We start from the raw sequence: 23,865 nt of genomic DNA on the forward strand, positions 1-23,865 counted from the left end.
TGATTTTGGTCACTCAAAAATCATTCAAAAAGTATGTCATTTATCATTGTCGATATTATTTTATTACATAAAATGGAAAATGGCCAGGCCATCTCTGAATACATTATTCTCTGAATTCCCCCATTTATTATATGGAAACAACCCAAAATACACAAATACATAAGCAGTCAATACAGAATAAATTTTTTTTTGTAATTATAATCATGTATTTGCTTGCAGAAAGGCTACACAACACATCAAAACTATTTATGTAAATAATTGATTGCAAATGTAAATATCTTAATACATTAAAATTATTAGTCCTCCTGTGATTTTTTCTTCCTTTTTAAAAATATTTCCCAAATGATGTTTAACAGTGCACTGACATTTTCCACAGTATTTCCTATAATATTTTTTTCTGGAGAAACAATTAATTGTTTTATTTCGGCTAGAATAAAAGCAGTTTAAAAAAAAAAAACATTTTAAGGTTAATATCATTAACCCCTTTAAGCAATATTTTTTTCAATTGTCAATAATTTTTTCAATAATTCTGGCTTCAACTATATATATATATATATATATATATATATATATATATATATATATATATATATATATATATATATATATATATATATATATATATATATATATTAGCATTGATTTGCAACAAATAAGCAATTTTTTTTTCAATTGCAACTTTCTGTGCCTACCACTGGCACACACAAGGACTTTTCAGCAAATCAGGAAATGTACTTATATATTTCAATGTACATCTCTAAAAACAAGCAGGGCATAAAAGGTGCTTTTTGTTCAAAAATATGTAATAATTTTTGTATGGATTCTAAAATATGATCAAGCAAGCCATGTTAAGAAAGCAATAAAGCAAAAAATTATTATCTCAAGTTTTTCAACTGTGTAGTTTTCCTGATTTATTTCCTGATTGTTATTGTCAGGTTGATAAACCTAGCACAGTGGTGGTGATTTATTTTTGTTTGTTTACATAATTAAAATGTTCGATTTGTTGTGAACATGGCAGTTTACTAACAAAAGTTGATGTTTTCCTTTTCCTAAAACAGTATAAAACATATGTTGTTGTGGTTTTAAAATATTGCATCAAAAATCAAATATTAATCTATATAGACTTCTATCACATAACACTTTTGTTCAATACTGCACAGCCCTAACTTGAAGGGATATCAAGTAGTCTATAGTTGAATAGTCTTTACACTTCCTCAACTTACTATACTTACTAACTGAATGATGGGACTCAATTATACCATTGAGTTTTGTAAAAAACTAAGCAACATTTCCAAGTGTATAAACGTGTTACTACACCAAACTTATCCAAACATATTACTAGGTCTATAGGTGTCTATTCATATGTCACAACAAATGTTTGAACTCATTTTTAAATCAATTTCCTGCACGACATTTACACAATAACACCACATATTCCACTTGTAGTTTGTTTTCAATTCCATATCGCACAACTCTAACTTCGAATGATAACGAATAGTCTATAGTCATTTACACTTCCACAGCTAATTAGATTTACCCACAGAATGCTGCGACTCAATCAATTATTGCATTGAGTTGTGTGATAAACAAGAGAAATGTCCTAGTGTATAAACGTGTTACTACACCAAACTTATCCAAACATATGACTAGGCCTATAGGTGTCTATTTAAATGTCACAAAAATGCTTAAACTCATTTTTTAATAATTTTCCTAAACGACATTTATTCGAAAACACCACATATTCCACTTGTAGTTTGTTTTCAATTGGATTCAAACTCACAAGTGCTAACATGCAACCCAGAGCTGTTCTGTAACACAGAACTGTTCATGTAAACACACATTTAAGAGCTCGTTTTTAACATTAGCGACAGCAGACTTTAAACGCAGCACTGTCAAAAGTCAGCTGCACTTGTTTCACAGTGAGCCGGTGCCTGAAAAGTGTGCACACAGCACCAAAACAAAAACACACCTTTGACCAGAGAAAGCAACACTACTCACCGTCTCTGCAGAGTCTCATGGCTTCGCGATTTTTCCCGCACTCTTTCAAACTTTCTTCCAATTCTGTACCTGAGGAAGCGATTGGCATCGTGTTACATGAATAGTTACACTTGCAGGCTTGTTCTCGCGTTTCTTAATATTTCAAAACTGCACGCAATCGGGCGAACGCTCGCGATCTGACGCGGCTGCCCGTTGAAACGCAATGGCCGACGGCGGCCGATCAACTCACCGTCGCTCCCGTAGAGTTTCACAGCGTCGACCCAGCTGCTCCAAGGCTGTCCCAGCATTATTTCGGGACTAGGCAGGGATCTGCGCTCCGCAACAGTCGCCATTGCTGTGGAGGCTTCTCCCCGCTGGAAGTGTGGCTGCTGCTTCAGCTGCCTGGCCGCTCTGCGCTGCTGCTGCTGCTGCTCCCCCCTGACGTCATCATCGGCCCTTTCCGACATTCTTTCCGCTACAATGTAACAACACAGCAGTGAGCGCTTAAGGTGGCCGAGCGGATTCCTTCAATGAATGACATTGAGCCGAGCGACAGATTCATTCAAGGGATCTGCGGTTGTCTGTCGATATGAGTGTTGCACGATACACATACACGCTGAGAGATAAGACGCACGTTATGGAGATAAAAGTTTAAGGACGACCTCAAAACTTGCTTTCACTTACTCGTGTGCGCGAATTTCTGAGGAGATCTGGGTTTCACCTGAGTGTGGGGAGGGACTTTTAGCCTATTTTGCTGTTACATATATTGAAACGTACATATTAATGTTTTATTCATTAAAAACAACCACGGGGACTAACTAGGAATTCCCCGTTTTTCTCAAGGGATAGTTCATCCAAAAATGAATATTTGCTGTTATTAAATAATGATGCACTCTGTCATTCATAAAAAAATACTAGTCAATGACAAAAATTATTATCTGTGTTTCCGAACCATACACTAAGATCTTATGAAGCAAACTTAGAAATAATATTATTCACAGCACTGATGTTTAATCCACAACCTCTTCTGAAAGCATTCAAGACAGTCTGCAATGCAGATTCTGTCACATAATGGAGAAAACACAGGAAATCTGTGATATCTTCTCGATTGAGATCACACTCTTACATAGTATTACATTTAATATAAATTGCAACATTCAGCGCAAAATACATTCAAATATAAAGTGCAAATCATTATAGCTCAGTGTGTTTGTTAAAGTGCCAGTGAAATATATTTCTTATAAATGATGTTCATATTTTTATGATAATTTCTTGTGAAACTAACCAATGCCACCACTAAGCAATTTATCCATATTTATTTATTCCTATATATGTTATTTGGACTCAAAAAATTATATGAAGTGCCTGTAACCATTCTCTTGCATTGTATGAAACACTAAGCACTGCAGTTCCAGCAAAAAAAATATAGTTAACATTTGAATGAAGAATAAAAGTCACCTACACCTTGAATAGCAAGCAAATTATAACACATACATAAATAAATAATTTCTGGATGAACTATGCCTTCAGTATTGACACCTCTAAAAGTAAAACATAAATTTAAAAAACAAATGCCAAGTTAAAAGATCAAAAAATTTGGTTTATGTACTTTATACAACTTCTAAACTATAATACGAATGCAGAAGTATGTGGATTTCTAATTAACATTATTGTGTAAATAGTCACAAGTAGAGCAGTTTCATTTCACTTTCCGCATCTGAAAACAGTACAAACTGTAAAACATTTCAAATTGATAATTCATGTAAAATCATCATATCTGATAAACATTTAAATATCTTATATTACATCTGCCATTATTTCACCCAAAAATGAAAATTATGTCATTAGTAATCCTCATGTCATTCCAAATCTCGGAGACCTTCATTTGTCTTGACTGCAGTTTATGTAAAACTTAATCACAATACGTGTAAACATGTCATAGTAGAAACCAAGTAGGGATACAACGATTATAGAGTTTGATTGTACGATTATAGTCTGAGGAATGATTACGGTTATCATGATTATTATGCATTCATTATTTCAAAACTAGTTTAGTAAATCACACGAAACTCTAGATATTTTAAAGTGTTATTTATTGCTGCTCATTAGCTAAATAATACAGAACAAAATATAAAAAACAAACAATAGTCCATTTCTTTTTGCTCTTAAAAATAAGTGAAAGAAGCTTTTGCCATTTAAACATAAGTAATAATTTTACACTGAAAATAAATGAAAAAACTATAAATTAATAAATAAATAAATAAAAATAAGAAAAACAGTATTTGTCTAATGTAAATTCAAAGGCTTCTGAAGCGCTGTCTGAAAGGCACTTTTGATCAACTGTATTATGAACTTGTTTGGTTTTTTCATTATTATTTCATTTAGTATTATTTTTCTTTTTGGTGTAGAAGAAATGTGTATATTCCACACAAAGTATAAAGCTGAATGGTCAGTTCTTGTCATGTGACTCCTGGTGCACATGGAAAGCATGAGCTCGTCATGCCATGTGTGCACCGCGTGCACGTCACTCCCAACATGCACGCAAGAAAAGAAATAATGAACTTGCGAGTGCAAAAGATGTGAAGTGAATGACCCTTAGTTAATCGTCTTAGCCATAGGTAATCTACGTGCATGCATATTAGACTCGGTGTACACGCTCGGAACTTAAAACTAGCGCACAGTTGGCCACACTTTGTTTAGTTGCAGCAGTTTTGTTCCGTGAAGAAACGCGATGTTGAGAAGACTTTACTATTTATTAACCATGACGAATTAAAGCATGGTTGATCGAGAAAACCTATTAATCGCTACATCCTTAAAACCAAGACCCCCATATTGAGTGCTTGATTGGCATTTTTAAGTGTTTTTAGTAAACAGTGAAACACTCAGGGATTCCCATTCTGTTTCCACACAAAACTCGAAAGGCAGGTGAGTAAGTTAACAAGTTTTTGACTGCATTAGACTTATGTTTTTTTTGCGTATTAAACAATTATTGTTTCCAGCTTTCTGCTGGGTGTTAGCAGTCAATATTGGACTATTTGTTTCCTACCAGAAGCTATTTTGACCAGAAATAAATATACACACAGTATTTTTGCTACACTGAAATAATGACGTATGCTGTTTGTTCCAGCTACTTTTATAAAATAAGCTGAAACAACACAATTCTTGAGTTTTTTTAAGACAACTTAATTTGTTTCATGTTTAATCCACTTACATTAGTATAAATTAATTAGTTAGCTTATTTCCTTCATGTTGTCCCATTTTTTAACATAGTAGTTTTTTCAATGCATGCATTTTGCTAAATTCAGCCATTCATGGAGCAAAACACTTGTGTTCACTTCAAAAAATTGAGGATTAAAGATGTTAAGACAATAGTCCATATGGCAAACAATGGAGAGATGTCTAGACGGCAAGTTGGCAGGCCATTTTAATGACAGCCTGAGATTAATCATCTGATGTGCCGAGCATTGTTTTCTCACACAGGTATTAAGCATACATAAATTTGACAGATTTCCGACGACAGTAATTTATCCAATAACAGTTTGACTCAAACCACTTTCATTCAATAATTAAGTTGAAGATATAGTTCAAGACTGTTATAAAATATAAAATAAACTTGTACATGCTCCTAAATTATGTACTATTATAACGCACATGTTATAAATTGTATTTTGGAGCACAGGTATTAGCAAATAAGATCTAGGCTTAGCCATTTCTCCACTTTTATCAATTTTTTCATTCATTTTCCTTGGCTTAGTCTTTTATTTATCAGGGGTCGCCACAGAAGAATGAATCGCCAACTATCCATATATGATTTATGTTTTACGCTGTGGATACCCTTCCAGCTGCAACCCAGTACTAGGAAACACCCATACACACATTCATTCACTACCGGTCAATTTAGTTAATCCAATTCACTTATGCTGCATGTCTTTGGACTGTGGGGGAAACAAAACACCTAAATGGATTCTTTTTATGGACCACAATAATGTTTTCAGTTATTAAATATTTAAATCTAGCAAATCTAAAATTCCAAAAATTCATATTTTTTTGTTTTCTAAAATGTAACGTACATTTTTAACAATTTTTGTTACATTAAAAATTTACATCAACCAAAATTTATACTAAACTAAATCCGGCCGCCCAAGACGTAGGTGACATTTCCCTTCAGCAAAGCATTAAGGAAGATTTTTAGCTGAAACTGTGGCCATTAAATGAAAATAATTGGCTGCTGGCACTTTGGGGTTCGAGGAAATATATTCAAGCAATGAAATCAATTAATCAACAGCCTCAGGTCCCGAGCGTGTTCACAACATTCTGAAGTTTGAGCTTCTTAGAGCATAATAGCATCATCTCATTTAGACATAGACTGACGCTGTTTGCTTACAGCTAATAACTACAAGTAATTACACTGTAAATCACAATTAGTATTTTGTACAGACTGTAGTGTCAGGAGCCACTGATACATTAATTTTATTTTTCCCTGTTTACGTTTTATTTATTCTCAGAGTGCCAGTATTTGTTAACTTACAGTTAATGAATCACCAGGGAGAACACAGTTTCAGCTAAAATATTTTTTTTATATATTAATGAAGCAAAAAATGTGAACTGCATCTTGGATGGCCTGAGGGTGAAGAAATTAACCAATAATTTGCAGTTTTCTGTGAAATATCACTTAATAACTGCTGTATGCATGTTTCTGAAACAACAGCTGAGAAGGTAACGGTATACCTAACCTGTTTTGTAAATCATAAAAATGCTATTTATCATTTCAACTGTTTTCTTCTTTTGCTATTGGAGAAAATGGAAACACTAAAATATGTGTTGTAGCTATATTCCCCACCAAGTTTATCCAATTACCAAATCATCATCTCAAAAAAGTGATCTTGCAGGTTATATGATAAAGGGCTGCACGATATTGGAAAAGACTTACAATTGCAATATTTTACTTTATTTATTGTGATATTAATCTAATTTCACAAGATGACTTTTTGGAAAGATAATTTTAGATTGATTGGGATGACTTTGTATAGGGAGTATAATATCAGCATAAAATATATAGTCGAAGTCAGAATTATTAGCCCCCCTTTAATTTTTTTTTTTTTTTATATTTCCCAAACAATTTTTAACAGAGGGAATTTTCACAGTATGTCTGATAATGTTTTTCCTTCTGGAGTAGGTCTTATTTGTTGTATATCGGCTAGAATAAAAGCAGTTTTTAATTTTTTAAAAGCTATTTTAAGGACAAAATTATTAGCCCCTTTAAGCAATTTTTTTCGATAGTCTACAGAACAAACCATCGTTATACAATAACTTGCCTTATTGCCCTAACTTGCCTAGTTAACCTAATTAACCTAGTTAAGCCTTTTAATGTCACTTTAAGCTGTATAGAAGTGTCTTGAAAAATATCTAGTCAAATATTATTTACTGTCATCATGGAAAAGATCAAGTAAATCAGTTATTAGAAATGAGTTATTAAAACTATCATGTTTAGAAATGTTGAAGAAATCTTCTCTCCGTTAAACAGAAATTGGGGAAACAAATAAAGGGGGGCTAATAATTCAGGAGTGCTAATAATTCTGACTTCAACTGTATATGAAACTGCAGAAAAATATAATTACAAACTAAAATATACAAATTAAGCATATATTAAGACAATAAAACTGATATAAACAGTGATTTAAGGTTTTCTGTGGATTCTAGTACTGAGGTTCAGCAGTGCAATAAACAAATGTCAAATAACACTGTATAGTCTTCATTTTATTAATGATTAAACACAATTTACCTTTGCTAAAGCGGCAAACTTCATAATTTCTTGTGCCCAAATGGTTTAAATTCATTTAAACTCTTCAAAACACATCCAAATAAAAAATCATTCACACTATTGGGTTAGAGTGGCTTTGCAATGAGTCCACAAATTAAGTGTTCAGATCTGTGGTTCCTGGTTCATTTTAATCCCATCGTGATGTTGCAGATCCTGCAATGTGACTACACTTTGCGATATCGATGCCGAAGCGATATATTGTGCATCCCTAATCAAAGTTAAACCACTGAAGTCACATTAAATGTTTTGACAATGTATTTGGTTCCTTTTCTGGACTTTGAACATTTCAGGACCATTGCTGTCTATTCATCTATAGTATTTGAATTTGTGTACTGAGGAAGAAGAAAATAGTCTCAGGGGATTGGAACAACATGAGGGTGATTAATTAATAACAGAATTTTTATTTTTAAGTGAACTAATTATTTAAGACCTTGAATCATGAAAAAGGGTCCTTTAATGTGCACATATTAAACACAGGCCACGTCTGTAAGATATTATTAAACCTGATTATTGAGAAATTTTCAGAAAATAAATTGGATTAAAAAGATTTATTTTTCCTCCACACTCAAGTGTATTGAACCTTTCAGCCATTGAGAGTTAATTATGCTTGCTGTGCAGTTAAAAGAAGCTACACTGTAAAAAGTATCCCTAAATTACCAGTTTTCTTTTTTTTTTTGTGATCCACCTTTTATTTATTTTATTTAATTTTTGCTTTTGAATTGCATTATTGGACCTTGATTTTTTTCAACAATGTTCAACCTTGAAAAGTTCAAAAAGTAACTGGCCTGCACAATACATCGGTTCAGCATCGATATCGCAAATGATGACGTTGAGCTGATATTATAGTTTTCCAGGAACCACAATTGCAAAGTGTAACCATAATAAACTCTCAAAAATAAAGGTACGCGAGCTGTCACAGGGGTGGTACCTTTTCACAATGTACACATTTGTACTTTTTAGGTACTAATATGTGCCCTTGAGTTATTAACCTTTTAGGTATTTGTACTTTATATAATATAATTTGTACTTTTCGAAAAGCTACCACCCTAGTGACAGCTCGCGTACCTTTATTTCTAAAAGTGTAGAGTACAAAAAAATTACTTGCATGTATTTTAAGGCCTGTGTTTGTGTGAGCATTTGTTTAAGGGTCACGAAACACAAAAACACATTTTTTGAGCTGTTGACAGTCGTACATGTGTCCCACACTGCTAAAAACACTATTAGGACACATATATTACACTAAAAAGTGAAAATTGGTTGTTTTTGCGTTATTTTGAGCAAATTCGTACTTCCGGTTTAAAACTAATTTTTGAAGCTGCGTCACAGCCATGAGATCTTAGCATGTTTTCCAGCGTGTAGAATGGACGTCTGTACCTGGGAGTACCTTATGACTTCTCTGAGTGTGCTGCATTCATTCATGAGTAATACTTAGTTCAAACTAATCAGCTCGCTCTATTGTGTATGCGGTGCAACTTTATTAATATGCATAATAGCTTCGAAAACTGTTTGTATCTGAAACAGTGTTCAGACGGCAGAGAGACGACACGTTGTGTTGCCAAAAGAAGTGGCAAAATAAGAAGAATTGTATGGAGATACGGGTCGTCAGTGTTGCTTTTATAATGTGCTGCAACGAAGGTTTTGTTTTCATTTTTCAGCTATGAGAGCACAGCTGGACTCACATGTGAATCAGTGCACGCGACATGCGGCAGAAATATGTTTGTACAGAACATTTTTTCCGAGAGCTTTTCGCATCTGGAAATTGTGAAATCCGGATTTGCTGCTCGTCTCCTTTTAATAAAGACATGGCTCCAGTTGGTGTTGATAGTCCTGAATCTACAGATTTGGTAAATGTGTGCAATCAGTGCCCTTTCTTTGTTCATTCAGATAGCAAAGTTATAGTTCGTATCATCAGCAGTACTCTTTCAGTGTTTAAAGAGAGACCTTAGTTAAAATGATTTCTAAGTTACTTAATTTACTACCGTTATGTTGAATTTTCGCCGCATTTTGTGACAGGATAGTCACACATGGCTTTCTGACCTACTGAGTGCATCTGAGTTACCGAGAAATGCAGAGGTTTTTTCTCTTATACGACATGCGGTATCAAACATTTCACTGTTATTAAACACAGTCACTGTATTTCTCCCCTGCGTCTGTGTGTTTGTTTAGCCTCTGTGAAAATCAGAGCGTGCCCAAATGAAAACTCCCATCTTTATTAAAATCCTTCCCCCTTTCCCTGCCCCAACACTCCCACCTAAACAGAGCTAGACACACCCACTTCCCTGACTTTTTCCAAACTAGAGGTGTGAAAACACCCTGCTGAAAGAGGGGGGTTTCATGGCCCTTTAAAGCATACAGGCACTAGAAATATTAGAGTTTGTAACGTTATTAAAGATTAAATTTATAGAAGTATTAATATGTTGAAGACTATTCAGTGCTGTTTTACATGTTATTATTCAATTTCTGTAGCTGAATACTATAAGACTCCCGAGAAAATGGTAAAGCAACTTTTTTGTCACTTTTATCTTTAATACATTGTATTTATCATGCTTGAAATTAGTTTAACAAATGTTATGCAAATGATTCAATAGCTATTAGAACCATCCCAATCAAGCTAAGTTAATTAATTATTTCCAAATATAGCTAATAGTCATTTATATCACAATATATATTTTTAAAAAAACTAATAATTGCAATGTCAAATTTTTCCCAATATGATGCAGCCCTAGTTTAAAGTGATATACTGTAACAAAAAAGTTCCAATAAACTGCCAGTAAATTTTCTGTAATTTTACAGACTTATTTCTCTCTATAATAAGTCTTATTATATTATATCAAACTAATATCAATAAAAGTCATTTTGATGTTAAACTATAGAGATTATTTTTCAAAATCCAAAGTCTACAGAGCAGAGATCAAGGTCCCATAATGTAATTTACAATCGTAAATTAAAGGAAAACACATGTAAAACACAAAAATAGGGAAACTGATAATTAACATATATGTTTTAGAGTGTAGTGTTGCTGCAAAACTATTAAAAGCACAGTATTGTGCTTACCAGGCATCATTTTTAAAAATGTGTGCTTTAGACATTGAAAAGAAATTTTTTCATTTTCAAGTCCCAAAATTCTGAAGACAATCAAATGATTGGCCAAAGTGCACAAAACGTTTTCTGTTTTTAGTTGAAAACAGTGTAACAAACTCACGCTTGCACTACAAATTTTCTAATTTGAATCTATTAGGAATTTACTGCCACAACCCATTATAGTAATACCTGCAATGATTATAAGTTGTTGAAACTGAATGTTGCACCAACTCATAATTTCACCCAATCGGTGACATAATATTATCTCATACCTTGTCAAAAGTAAAAATGGGAACAAAACTGGTCAAGTCAGTTGATCCTCATCAGCTTTGGTGATTCCAGACTGCCACGCAAGCTGGTGAGGGAATCTGTGGAAAGGAAACAGGGGCATCAGTGCGTAACAATCACAGTTTAGGGTGTTAGCCCTTTGTTTTTGATAGAAGAGCCTTCGTGAACTAAGGCCAACAAAATCTGACTGCAGCTTTCTTCTCCACAGTTTTTACTAGCTCAAGATCTACTTATGGAGGAGCCCGTCACTACACAGTAATCCAATCCAATAACGACTAACCCCAGCTAACCATCTGAGAGCCCTGCAGTTGACAGCCTGATAATCCGCCTCAGGGATATAAGGAACCAGTGAAAATGTTTTGACTTTCTAACATATGCTCGGTCATAGGGCTGCATGATTCTGGGAAAATAGGCAATATTGTTATCAATTTATTCCTTGCAAAATAACATTTCCCAAGATAAAACTTTTTTTAGATTAATTAATGAGTAAGATTAATTTAATGTGGAACGCATTATATGAATATATGTGCCTATAATAAACAGACAAAGTTGATAAAGTTAATTTACATTTATTATACGTTTAAAATAAATTGCATTATGACTAAAAAGCTATGAGTGTCCAGCAGTTTGCATTGCAAATGCAGCCTGTGCAGCACTGATAGAATACATGCGATTTGTGCATGTATTTGAAAACATAATTTTCTGTAGTGCATTTGTTTGTTGTATAAGGCCATTTGGCAATTTCTATCATCATACATTAGTTTTCCTTCATCAGAGAACTTTTAGATCTTAGTGCAGCCTTCGATACAGTTAATAATGACATTCTTTTATTATGGCTTGAAAATTGAGGGGGCGTCAAAGGAAGTGCCTTTGCTGGTTCAGATCATATCCTAGTAAACATTTTTGCGGTACCAGTCATGTTGTCTCTTACCTCTGGTGTCTTTTTAAGGTTCTTTTCTGGTGCCTATCCTGTTTTCTTTTACATGATTCCAAATCTATTTGCTTATATAAAACACACTGACAAAAAATGGTCTAGAAACACACGTTTGAATTCTTAGCTGATGTAAAATCCAGGATATCAATAATTTTTTAGCATTTAAATGAGAGAGAGATGAAAGCTTTTATATTTAAACTCTCCGTGAGGAAAATAAAATCAAATTCTAACTATGGTCCTTTACACTTTTATAAAGTAAACAGGGTGCGTTTAAATAGTAATTAGTAGTTACTTCTCACAAATAGTAACTGAGTTAGTAATTGAGTTACATATATATTATATACACATACATACACACACACACATATATATATACTAATAATAAATAAATCTAACATAAGTAATTAAGCATCAGGGAAAGTAACTATTGCATTGTACAAAACTGTACACTTACACTAATCTACACTATTTTAATGAGGTGAAGAACAATGCGAGAGACATCCATTATTCAACATATAATTATAAATATTACCATAAACATTCTTGCCTTTCACCTTAACGAGGGAAAACTAGTGCTTATAGTGTATTTGGAAAGTATTCATAGCGCTTCACTTTTTCCAGTTTTTATGTTACAGCCTTATTCCAAAATGGATTAAAATCATTTATTTTCTCAACATTCCACACACAATACCCCGTAATGACAATGTGAAAAAAGTTTTAAAAAAAATTTGAAATTTTTGCAAATTTATTTAAAAAAAAACAAAACAAAAAAAACTGAAAAATCACATGTACATCAGTATTCACAGCCTTTGCTCAATATTTTGTTGATGCATCTTTGGCAGCAATTACAGCCACAAGTCTTTTTGAATATGATGCAACAAGCCTGGCACACCTGTCTTTGGGATTTTTTATCCATTCCTCTTTGCAGGACCTCACAAGCTTTGTCATGTTGGATGGGAAGCGACGATGTACAGCCATTTTCAGACCTCTCCAGAGATAGGATTTAGGTCTGGGTTCTGGCTGGGCCACTCAAGGACATTCACCAAGTCATAGAGAAGCGACTTCATTGATATTTTGGCAGTGTGCTTTGGGTCATTGTGCTGGAAGATGAACGATCGCCCCAGTCTGAGGTCAAGAGCACTCTAAAGCAGGCTTTTATTCAGGATGTCTCTTGCTGCATTCATCTTTCCCTCTATCCTGACTACTCTTCCAGTTCCTGCTGCTGTAAAAGATCCCCACAGCATGATGCTGCCACCATCATGCTTCACTGTAGGAATGGTATGAGTCTGATTTTCTCCAAATGTAACGCCTGGCATTCACTCCAAAGAGTTCAATTTTAGTCCTATCAGACAAGAGATTTTTGTTTCTTATGGACTGAGAGTCCTTCAAATTCCAGGCGTGCCACTCTACCATACAGGCCTGATTGGTGGATTGCTGCACAGATGGTTGTCCTTCTGTAAGGTTCTCCTCTCTCCACAGAAGAACGCTGTGACCATCGGGTTATTGATTACCTCCCAGTCGAAGGTCTATCTCCCCCGATCACTCAGCGTAGATGACAGAATGTACCTGAGCTCAATTTAGAGCTTCACAGCGAAGGCTGTGATTACTTCTGTGTGTGATTTTTCAACAAGGCTTGTGACTTTTCAGGTTGTTATTTTTAATAAATTTGAAATTTAACAATATCAAAACTCTTTTTTCACACTGTCATTCTGGGCTATTGTGTGTAGAATTTTGAGGAAATAAACTAATTTAATCCATTTTGGAATAAGGCTGTAACATAAAAAAAATGTGGAAAAAGTGAAGTGCTAGGAATACATTCCGGATGCACTGAATATTTCCAGTTTGCCAAGGCTACCTATAAACTTGTTGAATTTGCCATCATTCTGACTGCTGGTAGTTGGTGTGTACGACTGACTATGCATGTGCATATGCTTGTGTGTTAACACCCGCACTGCTCCATCTCTCACAATGTAATTTAGGCATGGGACGATAACCGTTTTCAAGGTATATAACAATTTGGAAAAGTCAAGTTTTTAAAACCGCCAAAAATTTCTGTAATACCGTTCCTAAGGTATGTGTAAGATTTGCTATATACATTTTTGTTTGGTTTTAAGGACAACAGTAACTCCAGCAAAAAAAAAGATATTAAAAGATGCTGTTTTAAATTGTAAAAAAATCTGTTTCTGAAACTAATGAAGACAGCAAAAATCAATGATTAATTTGAATTATTTAGCCAAACATGACTGCTCCAAAATATTTTAAATCTTTTAAAAATTAAAATATATTGTGTTCAAATGGGAATTTATTTTTTTTTTTATACAGACTTTTAAAAAGAATATATTTTGGAGCAGTAATCACAATACCAGGATATTTTTATCCAAGATTATCATACTGTCAGAATCTTATCCCGGCCCATGCCTAATGTAAATGTACTCTATTTAGGCCAATCATCACATTTTCAGTTACACTACTTTCACAGACCCACCAATCATCGTCGCTGGATGTTTATATGTCCCACCCCAGACCCAAAATTAAACACCCACCCCAGAGAGAAAAAGGTGAGGGTTTAGTGTTCTTATTTATAGTAAAGCACATTTTATTGTCAGCAACGGCAATGGTGTTGTAACAGGGGAAACAGTAATTCATTCATTGACGTATTACTGAAAATAGTATCGCCGTTAGTAATGTCGTTTATTTATAACACAGTTATTCCTATCACTGGTGAACAGTGAAAAATTTTAGCTGATTTTGATTTTGCTCTTAAATTTGACCAAAATATGAACTCTTTTTTTAATCCTAAACTTGTGTAAAAGGTTAAACCCTTACTATCTTTTATAGATCTTGAACATTTTACATGCCTTTGTTTAATCACGCATGGACTAGGCATGGGACGATAACCGGTTTCAAGGTTTACTGCAGTTTGGAAAAGTCCAGTTTTTAATACTGCTAGTTATACCATTCCCAATGTATATGTATATATATATATATATATATATATATATATATATATATATATATATATATATATATATATATATATATATGTGTGTGTTGTAAAGAAAACTGTTTAAACTATTTAGCCTGACATGTTTACTGTTCCAAAATATTATAAATGTTTCTTAAAATAAAATAAATTGTTCAATCGGGAAAACTTGCATTTATTTTTTTACAAATACAATTCAAAAGAACTTATTTTAGAGCAGAAATCACATTACCGTGATACAGAGAAACCATGGTATTTTTATTTAAGGTTTTCATACCGTCAGAAACTTATACCAGCCCATGCCTAGCTTGGACTCCTGTAGCTCCTTTTATATTGCTCCAGCCCAATCTTCTATGCCACTGCATCAAATAGTTCAAAATACCACTGTCAGATTTTGGGGTGGAGTTCGTAGGAAACACAATATTGCTAGAGCATTATAGGATTGAATGTAAAATGTTGTTGTTTGTCTGGAAGTCATAAGTAAATGGTATGGCTCCTGCTTACATGTCAGACCTTGTAAATGTGAATAGGGCAGCCAGATGTTTGTGTTACACAGACAGCATTATTCTGTCATACCCACACAAGACTGATGCTGAGAGGTGAACGTGCATTTTCAGTGGCCGGTTCTAGGATATGGACCAGTTTTCCGTTATTTGTGAGTTCTGCATTTTCTCTATATATGATTTAAATTATAGTAACAGTCTCATCTTTTTACTCCTGTGTTTAACTCATTATAATACTTGGTCTATTTTATTAATTTATATTTAAATGCATTGTTTTATATTTATCTTTCTATCTTCTGTACTGTATTTTTGTACAGCACAGTGCACAACAATTGTTGGCTTATTTGTAAGTAAACAGATGAAATGAAATAAATGAGAATTAAATGACTGCAGGTTAAAGGTTAAACAGCACAGTTCAAGCACCAATGCAGAACTAAAATGTACTCAAGTAAAAGTACACATTTTTAAACAATTTACTTAGTAATGTACAATTCTCGAGGGAAACACTAATTACAGTAACTAGAGTATTTGTAATTAATAACTTTACATGACCACTCCTAGGGAATTGGGTATAAAGATAGTAAGGCCTCATGTGACTGGTCAAATTTGAATAAACAACCCATGCACGCTTCACACAAATGTTTGGCACATAAAATAAGTTTAATGTATCACACCTTGCTGCAATAGAGATATTATGTTATTATATTTTAGATCATATATGTCATTATAACGATTTTTTGATATGATGTATGTACTGCTCTAATCAATGAATAAAACTCATAACCCAATTAATTTATTGTACACTCAATAAGCAGAATTTTCATTATCCATCATCAAGTGCATATCTGTTCATTATGTTTTACCCATAAAGTATACACTCACCGGTCACTTTATTAGTTACACCTTACTTCAGAACTGCCTTAATCCTTTGTGGCATAGATACAACAAGATACTGGAAATATTCCTCAGAGATTTTGGTCCATATTGACATGACAGCATCACGCAGTCACAGCAGATTTGTTGGCTGCAAATCCATGATGTGAATATCCCGATCCACCACATCCCAAAATGTGCTCTACTGGATTGACTTCTGGTGACTGTGGAGGCCATTTGACTACAGTGAACTCATTGTCATGTTCAAGAAACCAGTCTTAGATGATTTGCGTTATTCTGCTGGAAGTAGCCATCAGAAAATGTCACAGCAGAAATCAAGACTCATCAGACCAGGCAATGTTTTTTAAATCTCCCATTGTCCAATTTTAGTGAGAATTGTAGCCTGTTTCCTGTTCTTAGATGACAAGAGTGGCATCAGATGTAGTCTTCTGCTGCAGTAGCCCATCCACCTCAAGATTGGATGTATTGTGCATTCAGAGATGCTCTTCTGCATACCTCGGTTGTAACGAGTGGTTATTTGAGTTACTGTTGCCTTTCTATCAGCTAAAACCAGTCTGGCCATTCTCCTCTGACCTCTGGCATTAACAAAGCATTTACGCCCACAGAATTGCCAATCAATAGTTATTTTCTCTTTTTCGGACTATTCTCTGCAAACCCTAGAGATGGTTGTGCTTGAAAATACCAGTTGATCAGCATTTTCTAAAATACTCAGACCAGCCTGTCTGGCACCAGCAACAACCATACCCCGTTCAAAGCCACTTAAATCGTCTTTCATCCATATTCTGATGCTGGGACTGAACTGCAGCAGATCGTCTTGACTATGTCTATATGCCTAAATGCATTGAGCATATCTACATAGCTGTGTAACATCCTTCAGTGTTTAGTATAGACACCCACTCTTTGTCAACACCTCACAAGTGGTGCGTAAAGATACACTAACAATTAATATTCCAAATTTGAATGCACATCTGAAGCTGTGACATGCAAAGTTTGTTTACTGTAATATATAAGAACTAGTGAGAAACAGTGGGAGACATCAGAGATTTTGATCTCAAGAAATACTGCATTTAAGTGTTTATTTGCATTTATTACATGGCTTTCTGGAATAATTGGTCCTGAATGGTCACCATTTTGTATGTAAAATGTTTGAAATTGCCGTTTACCAAACTGCTTTCTTCACTAAAGCTTTGTGTTCAGTCAGTGAGCTAATAAATATGTCAACTCAAATCAATATTTTGTATCTTATTATTTACTTATGCGGGAAGCAGCCATGTAATAATAGGCAGAATAGTGTACACCCAATCGTTATCACAGAATAAACCCCTTCAGGGAGATAAAAGACTCCTTCAGAAATTGATGTACATCATCTACATATTATTAGAGCGGCATGATGATTTGTTAAAGATTGTGAACTCGATTCAAACACTCACTTCATGCAAACCTACACCGAAATGACAACGATTCAGCGATGCCTATTTTATAAGTATGTTTAAAGCAGAATTCCAAAGCTACATTAAACCTTGAGAGCAATTGTCATTTATAGTTTAGTTTAGTTTGTCTTCAGGTTATTCCACACAGTATACTTATTTGTGCTTCTAAATTATCAAAGAATCATTAGATAATGTTGGGATAAACATTTAGACTACAGATATTAACACTAATGTCTGCTTGTGTTAGAATAGAATTAAACGACTATTGAAAACAACTTCTGCTTCAAATTAAGATTTTTGTTCCAATAAATTTGTTATGGCAGCAGGTAGTGAAAAGGTTGGCGGCCAAGAGAACTTAAAATGCTGCAATTTTAACAAAATCACGTTCCATAACAAAAACACCAGCAAATTAGGAAAAGATCTTAATCCATTTGACAGCACACATGCTGCAAATCCTCACAACGCAAACAAATTAAAAATGCCCTGCATTTTCTCAAAAACGCAAACATATTACCAAAATGCGCTGCATTTCTATACAATGCAAACAAGTTAATAAAACATGCTGCATTTTCTCACAACACTTGCAAAAACAACGGAACACAATGGAAATATTTCAAGTGGACCCAAAAACATGATGGACATGGTTGTGTCTTTTTTTGTTTGTTTCTTTTTACTCTTTGATTTCCTTTTGTATTTTATTACCCAAATTAATCATAACCTTATATTCCGTGCTATTTTAAAGCGTTGTGAAAAAATGCAGCATATTTGTTTGAGTTGTGAGAGAATGCAGAGCGTTTTCGTAAATTGTTTACGTTATGAGAACATGTAGAACGTAGGGATGTAACGGTATCAGAATTTCACGGTACGGTAATACCTCGGTATGAATGTCACGGTACGGTATTTATTGAATCATTTACAGGAAAAAACAAAACTTATGAAAATACTCCAAAAAAGTGCCAAAAGTGTCAATGACATACAAATTAGTCATCTATCTGTAAGCTTTGAAACATGAACTTCAATTTTAATAACAAAAAATTATTAAACCATGTAAAAAAAATAAAGTTTCAATTTAGTATTGTTGAAAACTCATCACATTCAACATTTAATCACTCACTCACTTAGATAGAGATGGGTTTAAAGGAAAATTATCATATAAATATAATCTGGTAAAAGCCGGTATCTCTGGGCATTTACAATGTCCCCTGCAACAGAAAAAAAAACCTCTCATTTGGGATTGAGGTTTCTGGGACAAGAGAGATATGACTTGGCCCAGGTTGACAGCAGTGGGTAACGTTGTGCATTGTCTTTCCCCCACTTGAGAGGACAAACCATGAGTAAGATAGAGGTCTCATGTCTGCATCAATCTGAACAGTGTGCTGACAACACTGCTATTCAGTACGCGCGCGACAACACAGCTGATAAGAACTCGCGCGACAACACCGTTATTCAGTACGCGCGCGACAACACCGTTATTCAGTACGCGCGCGACAACACCGTTATTCAGTACGCGCGCGACAACACCGTTATTCAGTACGCGCGCGACAACACCGCTATTCAGTACGCGCGCGACAACACCGCTATTCAGTACGCGCGCGACAACACCGCTATTCAGTACGCGCGCGACAACACCGCTATTCAGTACGCGCGCGACAACACCGCTATTCAGTACGCGCGCGACAACACCGCTATTCAGTACGCGCGCGACAACACCGCTATTCAGTACGCGCGCGACAACACCGCTATTCAGTACGCGCGCGACAACACAGCTGATAAGAACTTGCGCGACAACACCGCTATTCAGTACGCGCGCGGCGACAACACCCGCTTTAGAGTTTTCCAGCTCTTTTTCATCCTCGCTTCTACCAGCACACTCCATTTCCGCATTACTGGATCTGTAGCGACAACAGACCGCAAGGGATGATGGTCAAGCATGGGCTGATGGGAATTGTAGTTTTCGCTACCTCCCGTTCGCTTCATTCGCCTGAGCAAATTTTCTCAGAAGACCTATAGTTTTACCGAGTCATGCGACTTCGGTAATATCGAAAAAAATTAATATTGCGGTATGACGGTATTTACAATACCGTTACATCAATAGTAAAACGTTTTTGTAAATTGTTTGGGTTGTGAGAAAATGCAGCTCATTTTAGTAATTTGTTTGGGTTGTGAGAAAATGCATCGCGTTTTATTAATTTGTTTGTGTTGTGAGAAAATGCAGCGTTTTAGTAATTTGTTTGCATTGTGAGAAAATGCAACACGTTTTATAAATTTGTTTGTTTGCATTATGAGAAAATGCATCATGTTTTGGTAATTTGTTTGCGTTGTGAGAAAATGCAGCGCGTTTTCGTAATTTGTTTGCATTGTGAGAAAATGCTGCGCAATTTCGGAAATTGTTTGCGTTGGGAGAATGCAGCACGTTTTTGTAATTTGTTTGGGTTGTGAGAAAATGCAGCACGTTTTTATAATTTGTTTGCATTGTGAGAAAATGCAGCGCATTTTCAGAACTTGTTGGCGTTGTGAGAAAATGCAGCGCATTTTAGTAATTTGTTTTCGTTGAGAGAAAATGCATCGCGTTTTATTGATTTGTTTGTGTTGTGAGAAAATGCAGCGTTTTATTAAATTGTTGCCATTGTGAGAAAATGCAGTGCGTTTTCGTAATTGTTTGCTTTGTGAGAAAATGCAACACGTTTTATTAATTTGTTTGTGTTGTGAGAAAATGCAGCACATTTTAGTAATTTGTTTGCATTGTGTGAAAACGCATAGCGTTTTAGTAATTTGTTTGCGTTGCAAGAAAATGCAGTACGTTTTTGTAAATTGTTTGGGTTGTGAGAAAATGAAACACGTTTTAGTAATTTGTTTGCGTTGTGAGAAAATGCATCGCGTTTTATAAATTTGTTTGGGTTGTGAGAAAATGCACTGTGTTTTAGAAATTGTTTGCATTGTGAGAAAGTGCAGCACGTTTCGTAAATTATTTTCTTTGTGAGAAAATGCAGTGCGCTTTTTTCATTTGTTTGCATTGTGGGAAAATGCGGCATGTTTTATGAAAATGTCTTGCATTGTGAGAAATGCAATGCATTTCCGTAAACTGTTTGCACTTTTTATAATGCCATGCGTTTTAGTAATTTGCTTGCGTTATAAGAAAATGCAGCACATTTTCTGAAATAGTTTGCTTTGTGAGAAAATGCAGTGAGCTTTTTTTCATTTGTTTGCATTGTGGGAAAATGCAGTATGTTTTCTGAAAATGTGCTGCATTGTGAGAAAATCCAATACATTTTATTAATTTGTTTGCGTTATGATAAACTGCAGTGGGTTTTCAAAAATTGTTTGCGTTGGGAGAATGCAGCACGTTTTTGTAATTTGTTTGGGTTGTGAGAAAATGCAGCACGTTTTTATAATTTGTTTGCATTGTGAGAAAATGCAGCGCATTTTCAGAACTTGTTGGCGTTGTGAGAAAATGCAGCGCATTTTAGTAATTTGTTTTCGTTGAGAGAAAATGCATCGCGTTTTATTGATTTGTTTGTGTTGTGAGAAAATGCAGCGTTTTATTAAATTGTTGCCATTGTGAGAAAATGCAGTGCGTTTTCGTAATTGTTTGCTTTGTGAGAAAATGCAACACGTTTTATTAATTTGTTTGTGTTGTGAGAAAATGCAGCACATTTTAGTAATTTGTTTGCATTGTGTGAAAACGCATAGCGTTTTAGTAATTTGTTTGCGTTGCAAGAAAATGCAGTACGTTTTTGTAAATTGTTTGGGTTGTGAGAAAATGAAACACGTTTTAGTAATTTGTTTGCGTTGTGAGAAAATGCATCGCGTTTTATAAATTTGTTTGGGTTGTGAGAAAATGCACTGTGTTTTAGAAATTGTTTGCATTGTGAGAAAGTGCAGCACGTTTCGTAAATTATTTTCTTTGTGAGAAAATGCAGTGCGCTTTTTTCATTTGTTTGCATTGTGGGAAAATGCGGCATGTTTTATGAAAATGTCTTGCATTGTGAGAAATGCAATGCATTTCCGTAAACTGTTTGCACTTTTTATAATGCCATGCGTTTTAGTAATTTGCTTGCGTTATAAGAAAATGCAGCACATTTTCTGAAATAGTTTGCTTTGTGAGAAAATGCAGTGAGCTTTTTTTCATTTGTTTGCATTGTGGGAAAATGCAGTATGTTTTCTGAAAATGTGCTGCATTGTGAGAAAATCCAATACATTTTATTAATTTGTTTGCGTTATGATAAACTGCAGTGGGTTTTCAAAAATTGTTTGCGTTGTAAGAAAATGCAGTGCGCTTTTTTCATTTGTTTGCATTGTGGGAAAATGCAGCATGTTTTATAAAAAGGTGTTTGCATTATGAGAATTTTCAGCACGTGTGCTGTCAAACGGATGGAAATTGTTTCTTAACTTGCTGCCGTTTTTTGTAATTGATTGCGTTTTCTTAAATTTCAGCAAGTTAAGCTCTCTCGGCCACTGTAGAAAAGGAACTTTAAAAAATGTATTAGCTTTTGTGCATATTTTTTAAAACTCCACCAACTTGTAATGCACCATTTGTTGTTAAGCTAATATTTGGATACTGACTTAAATTAAAAATGCTGTACGCTAATGCTAAAAGGCCCATTAATTTTTTTTTTTTTAAATGTGCCAAAAAAGGTGTGTGGCGTAACTGAGAATAATACTTTTTATATGAGAAGAAAACATTGATTCAAGTCATTTCAATGTATTTATTTATAAATTAGGGAATTACCATAGTAACTTCAATATTATAGTTTGGATTATTTAACTTCGGCCCACCCCCTAATTCTGACATCAATAAAAAATTATGTCTCACAGTTCATTGTCGTTGTATTTGCATCTGTATTTTGTACTGTCTGGAGCCAGCACCTAAGCTTTTCACTCATCATAGCACACGTGCTACTGATGATGTGACAACAAAAGTGATTTGACTTGATTTGATTTGATTAGCTGTTGCGTCATTCATTCAAGATTCTGTTCAAAAACGCTGATCCATTCAGTAATGAAACAAAAGAAGTTTTTATGTGAGTCACTAAATCGTTCATTAAAATCTAAAAAAAGTCGAATTAATTCAATATATTATGATAAACTACAGCAATCGTTAGTACATTACCATGTTATTTAGTTTTATTTCACATAGAAATTTGAAAGAATCCAGCAGCGAATGCAAAATAGGCCAATTGTTTCTGTATTTGCCATGGTCAGGTACAATTTGACAAAAATTTTGATTTGTCTTTTATTTGATTAATAAACTGCTAATAATGCGTCTTTTAACTTAAATATTACACTTTTGTTAGAGCTTAGACATATTATAAAATAAACCACAAATGAGCATTTTACTCAAGCATATATCTATTAATAGCAAATCCATATAACTAATAAAATCTTTAAAGTGGACTCAGATTTTTTCCCCCACATGTGCATAAGTACATTAACATATTTTACTGAAAATGATTTATTTAAAAAATATGAAAAAATAAATAAATAAAATTTCCTCCCTAAAATTATTGAAATTCTGCAATTGTAAAAAAAAATCATGCATTTTGTGTAAACATGAAGTAGTGCTTCCTGTATTTTTTTTTTTATTATAAATTATTTTATATTCTAAATAATAACCACAACCTAGGCATGGGACGGTATAAGCTTTTGACGCTATGATAATCTTGGATAAAAATATCAGAGTGTTGCTATTACTGCTTTAAAATATATTCATTTTAAAATGTCTTCATAAAACATTTTACCCTTTGAACACAATATATTTTATTTTAAGAAACATTTAAAGTATTTTGGAACAGTAAACATGTCAGGCTAAATCATTCAAATTTATTATTCCCTTCAGCTGTCTTCATTAGTGTCAAAAACACTGCTTTCTGTACAATTTAAGACAGCATCTTTGAATATATTTTCTGCTGGAGATACTGTTGTCCTAAAACCCAAACAAACACAAAAAACATTGA

General features: G+C 34.2%; 2 protein-coding genes across 3 annotated transcripts in view; one reads left to right on the top strand and one right to left on the bottom strand.

The window, feature by feature from the left end:
- atxn7 (ataxin 7) overlaps positions 1 to 23,865 on the bottom strand; it is an 85,361-nt gene that overhangs the window by 60,436 nt on the left and 1,060 nt on the right. For both annotated transcript variants that reach the window (XM_087273582.1, XM_087273583.1), the window contains exons 2-4: positions 11,152 to 11,247; positions 2,228 to 2,452; positions 1,999 to 2,067 (exon numbers count right to left, since the gene is read on the bottom strand). In XM_087273582.1, coding sequence (XP_087129708.1) covers positions 1,999 to 2,067; positions 2,228 to 2,444 — 286 coding nt within the window. In that variant the 5' untranslated portion in view covers positions 2,445 to 2,452; positions 11,152 to 11,247. The remainder of the gene's footprint in view (positions 1 to 1,998; positions 2,068 to 2,227; positions 2,453 to 11,151; positions 11,248 to 23,865) is intronic.
- LOC147841769 (uncharacterized) lies at positions 16,060 to 20,464 on the top strand. The gene is made up of 2 exons (XM_087273698.1): positions 16,060 to 20,127; positions 20,400 to 20,464. The coding sequence occupies exon 1, from the start codon at positions 19,242 to 19,244 to the stop codon at positions 19,830 to 19,832; it is 591 nt and encodes a 196-aa protein (XP_087129824.1). The 5' UTR covers positions 16,060 to 19,241; the 3' UTR covers positions 19,833 to 20,127; positions 20,400 to 20,464.

The sequence above is a fragment of the Danio rerio genome, chromosome 11 (assembly GCF_052040795.2).
Source record: "Danio rerio strain M-AB ecotype USA chromosome 11, GRCz13ab, whole genome shotgun sequence".
Lineage (NCBI taxonomy): Eukaryota > Metazoa > Chordata > Actinopteri > Cypriniformes > Danionidae > Danio > Danio rerio.

Excerpts from the sequence above, each read along its gene's own strand:
- LOC147841769 (XM_087273698.1), top strand. The coding sequence starts at position 19,242 with ATGAGTAAGATAGAGGTCTCATGTCTGCATCAATCTGAACAGTGTGCT.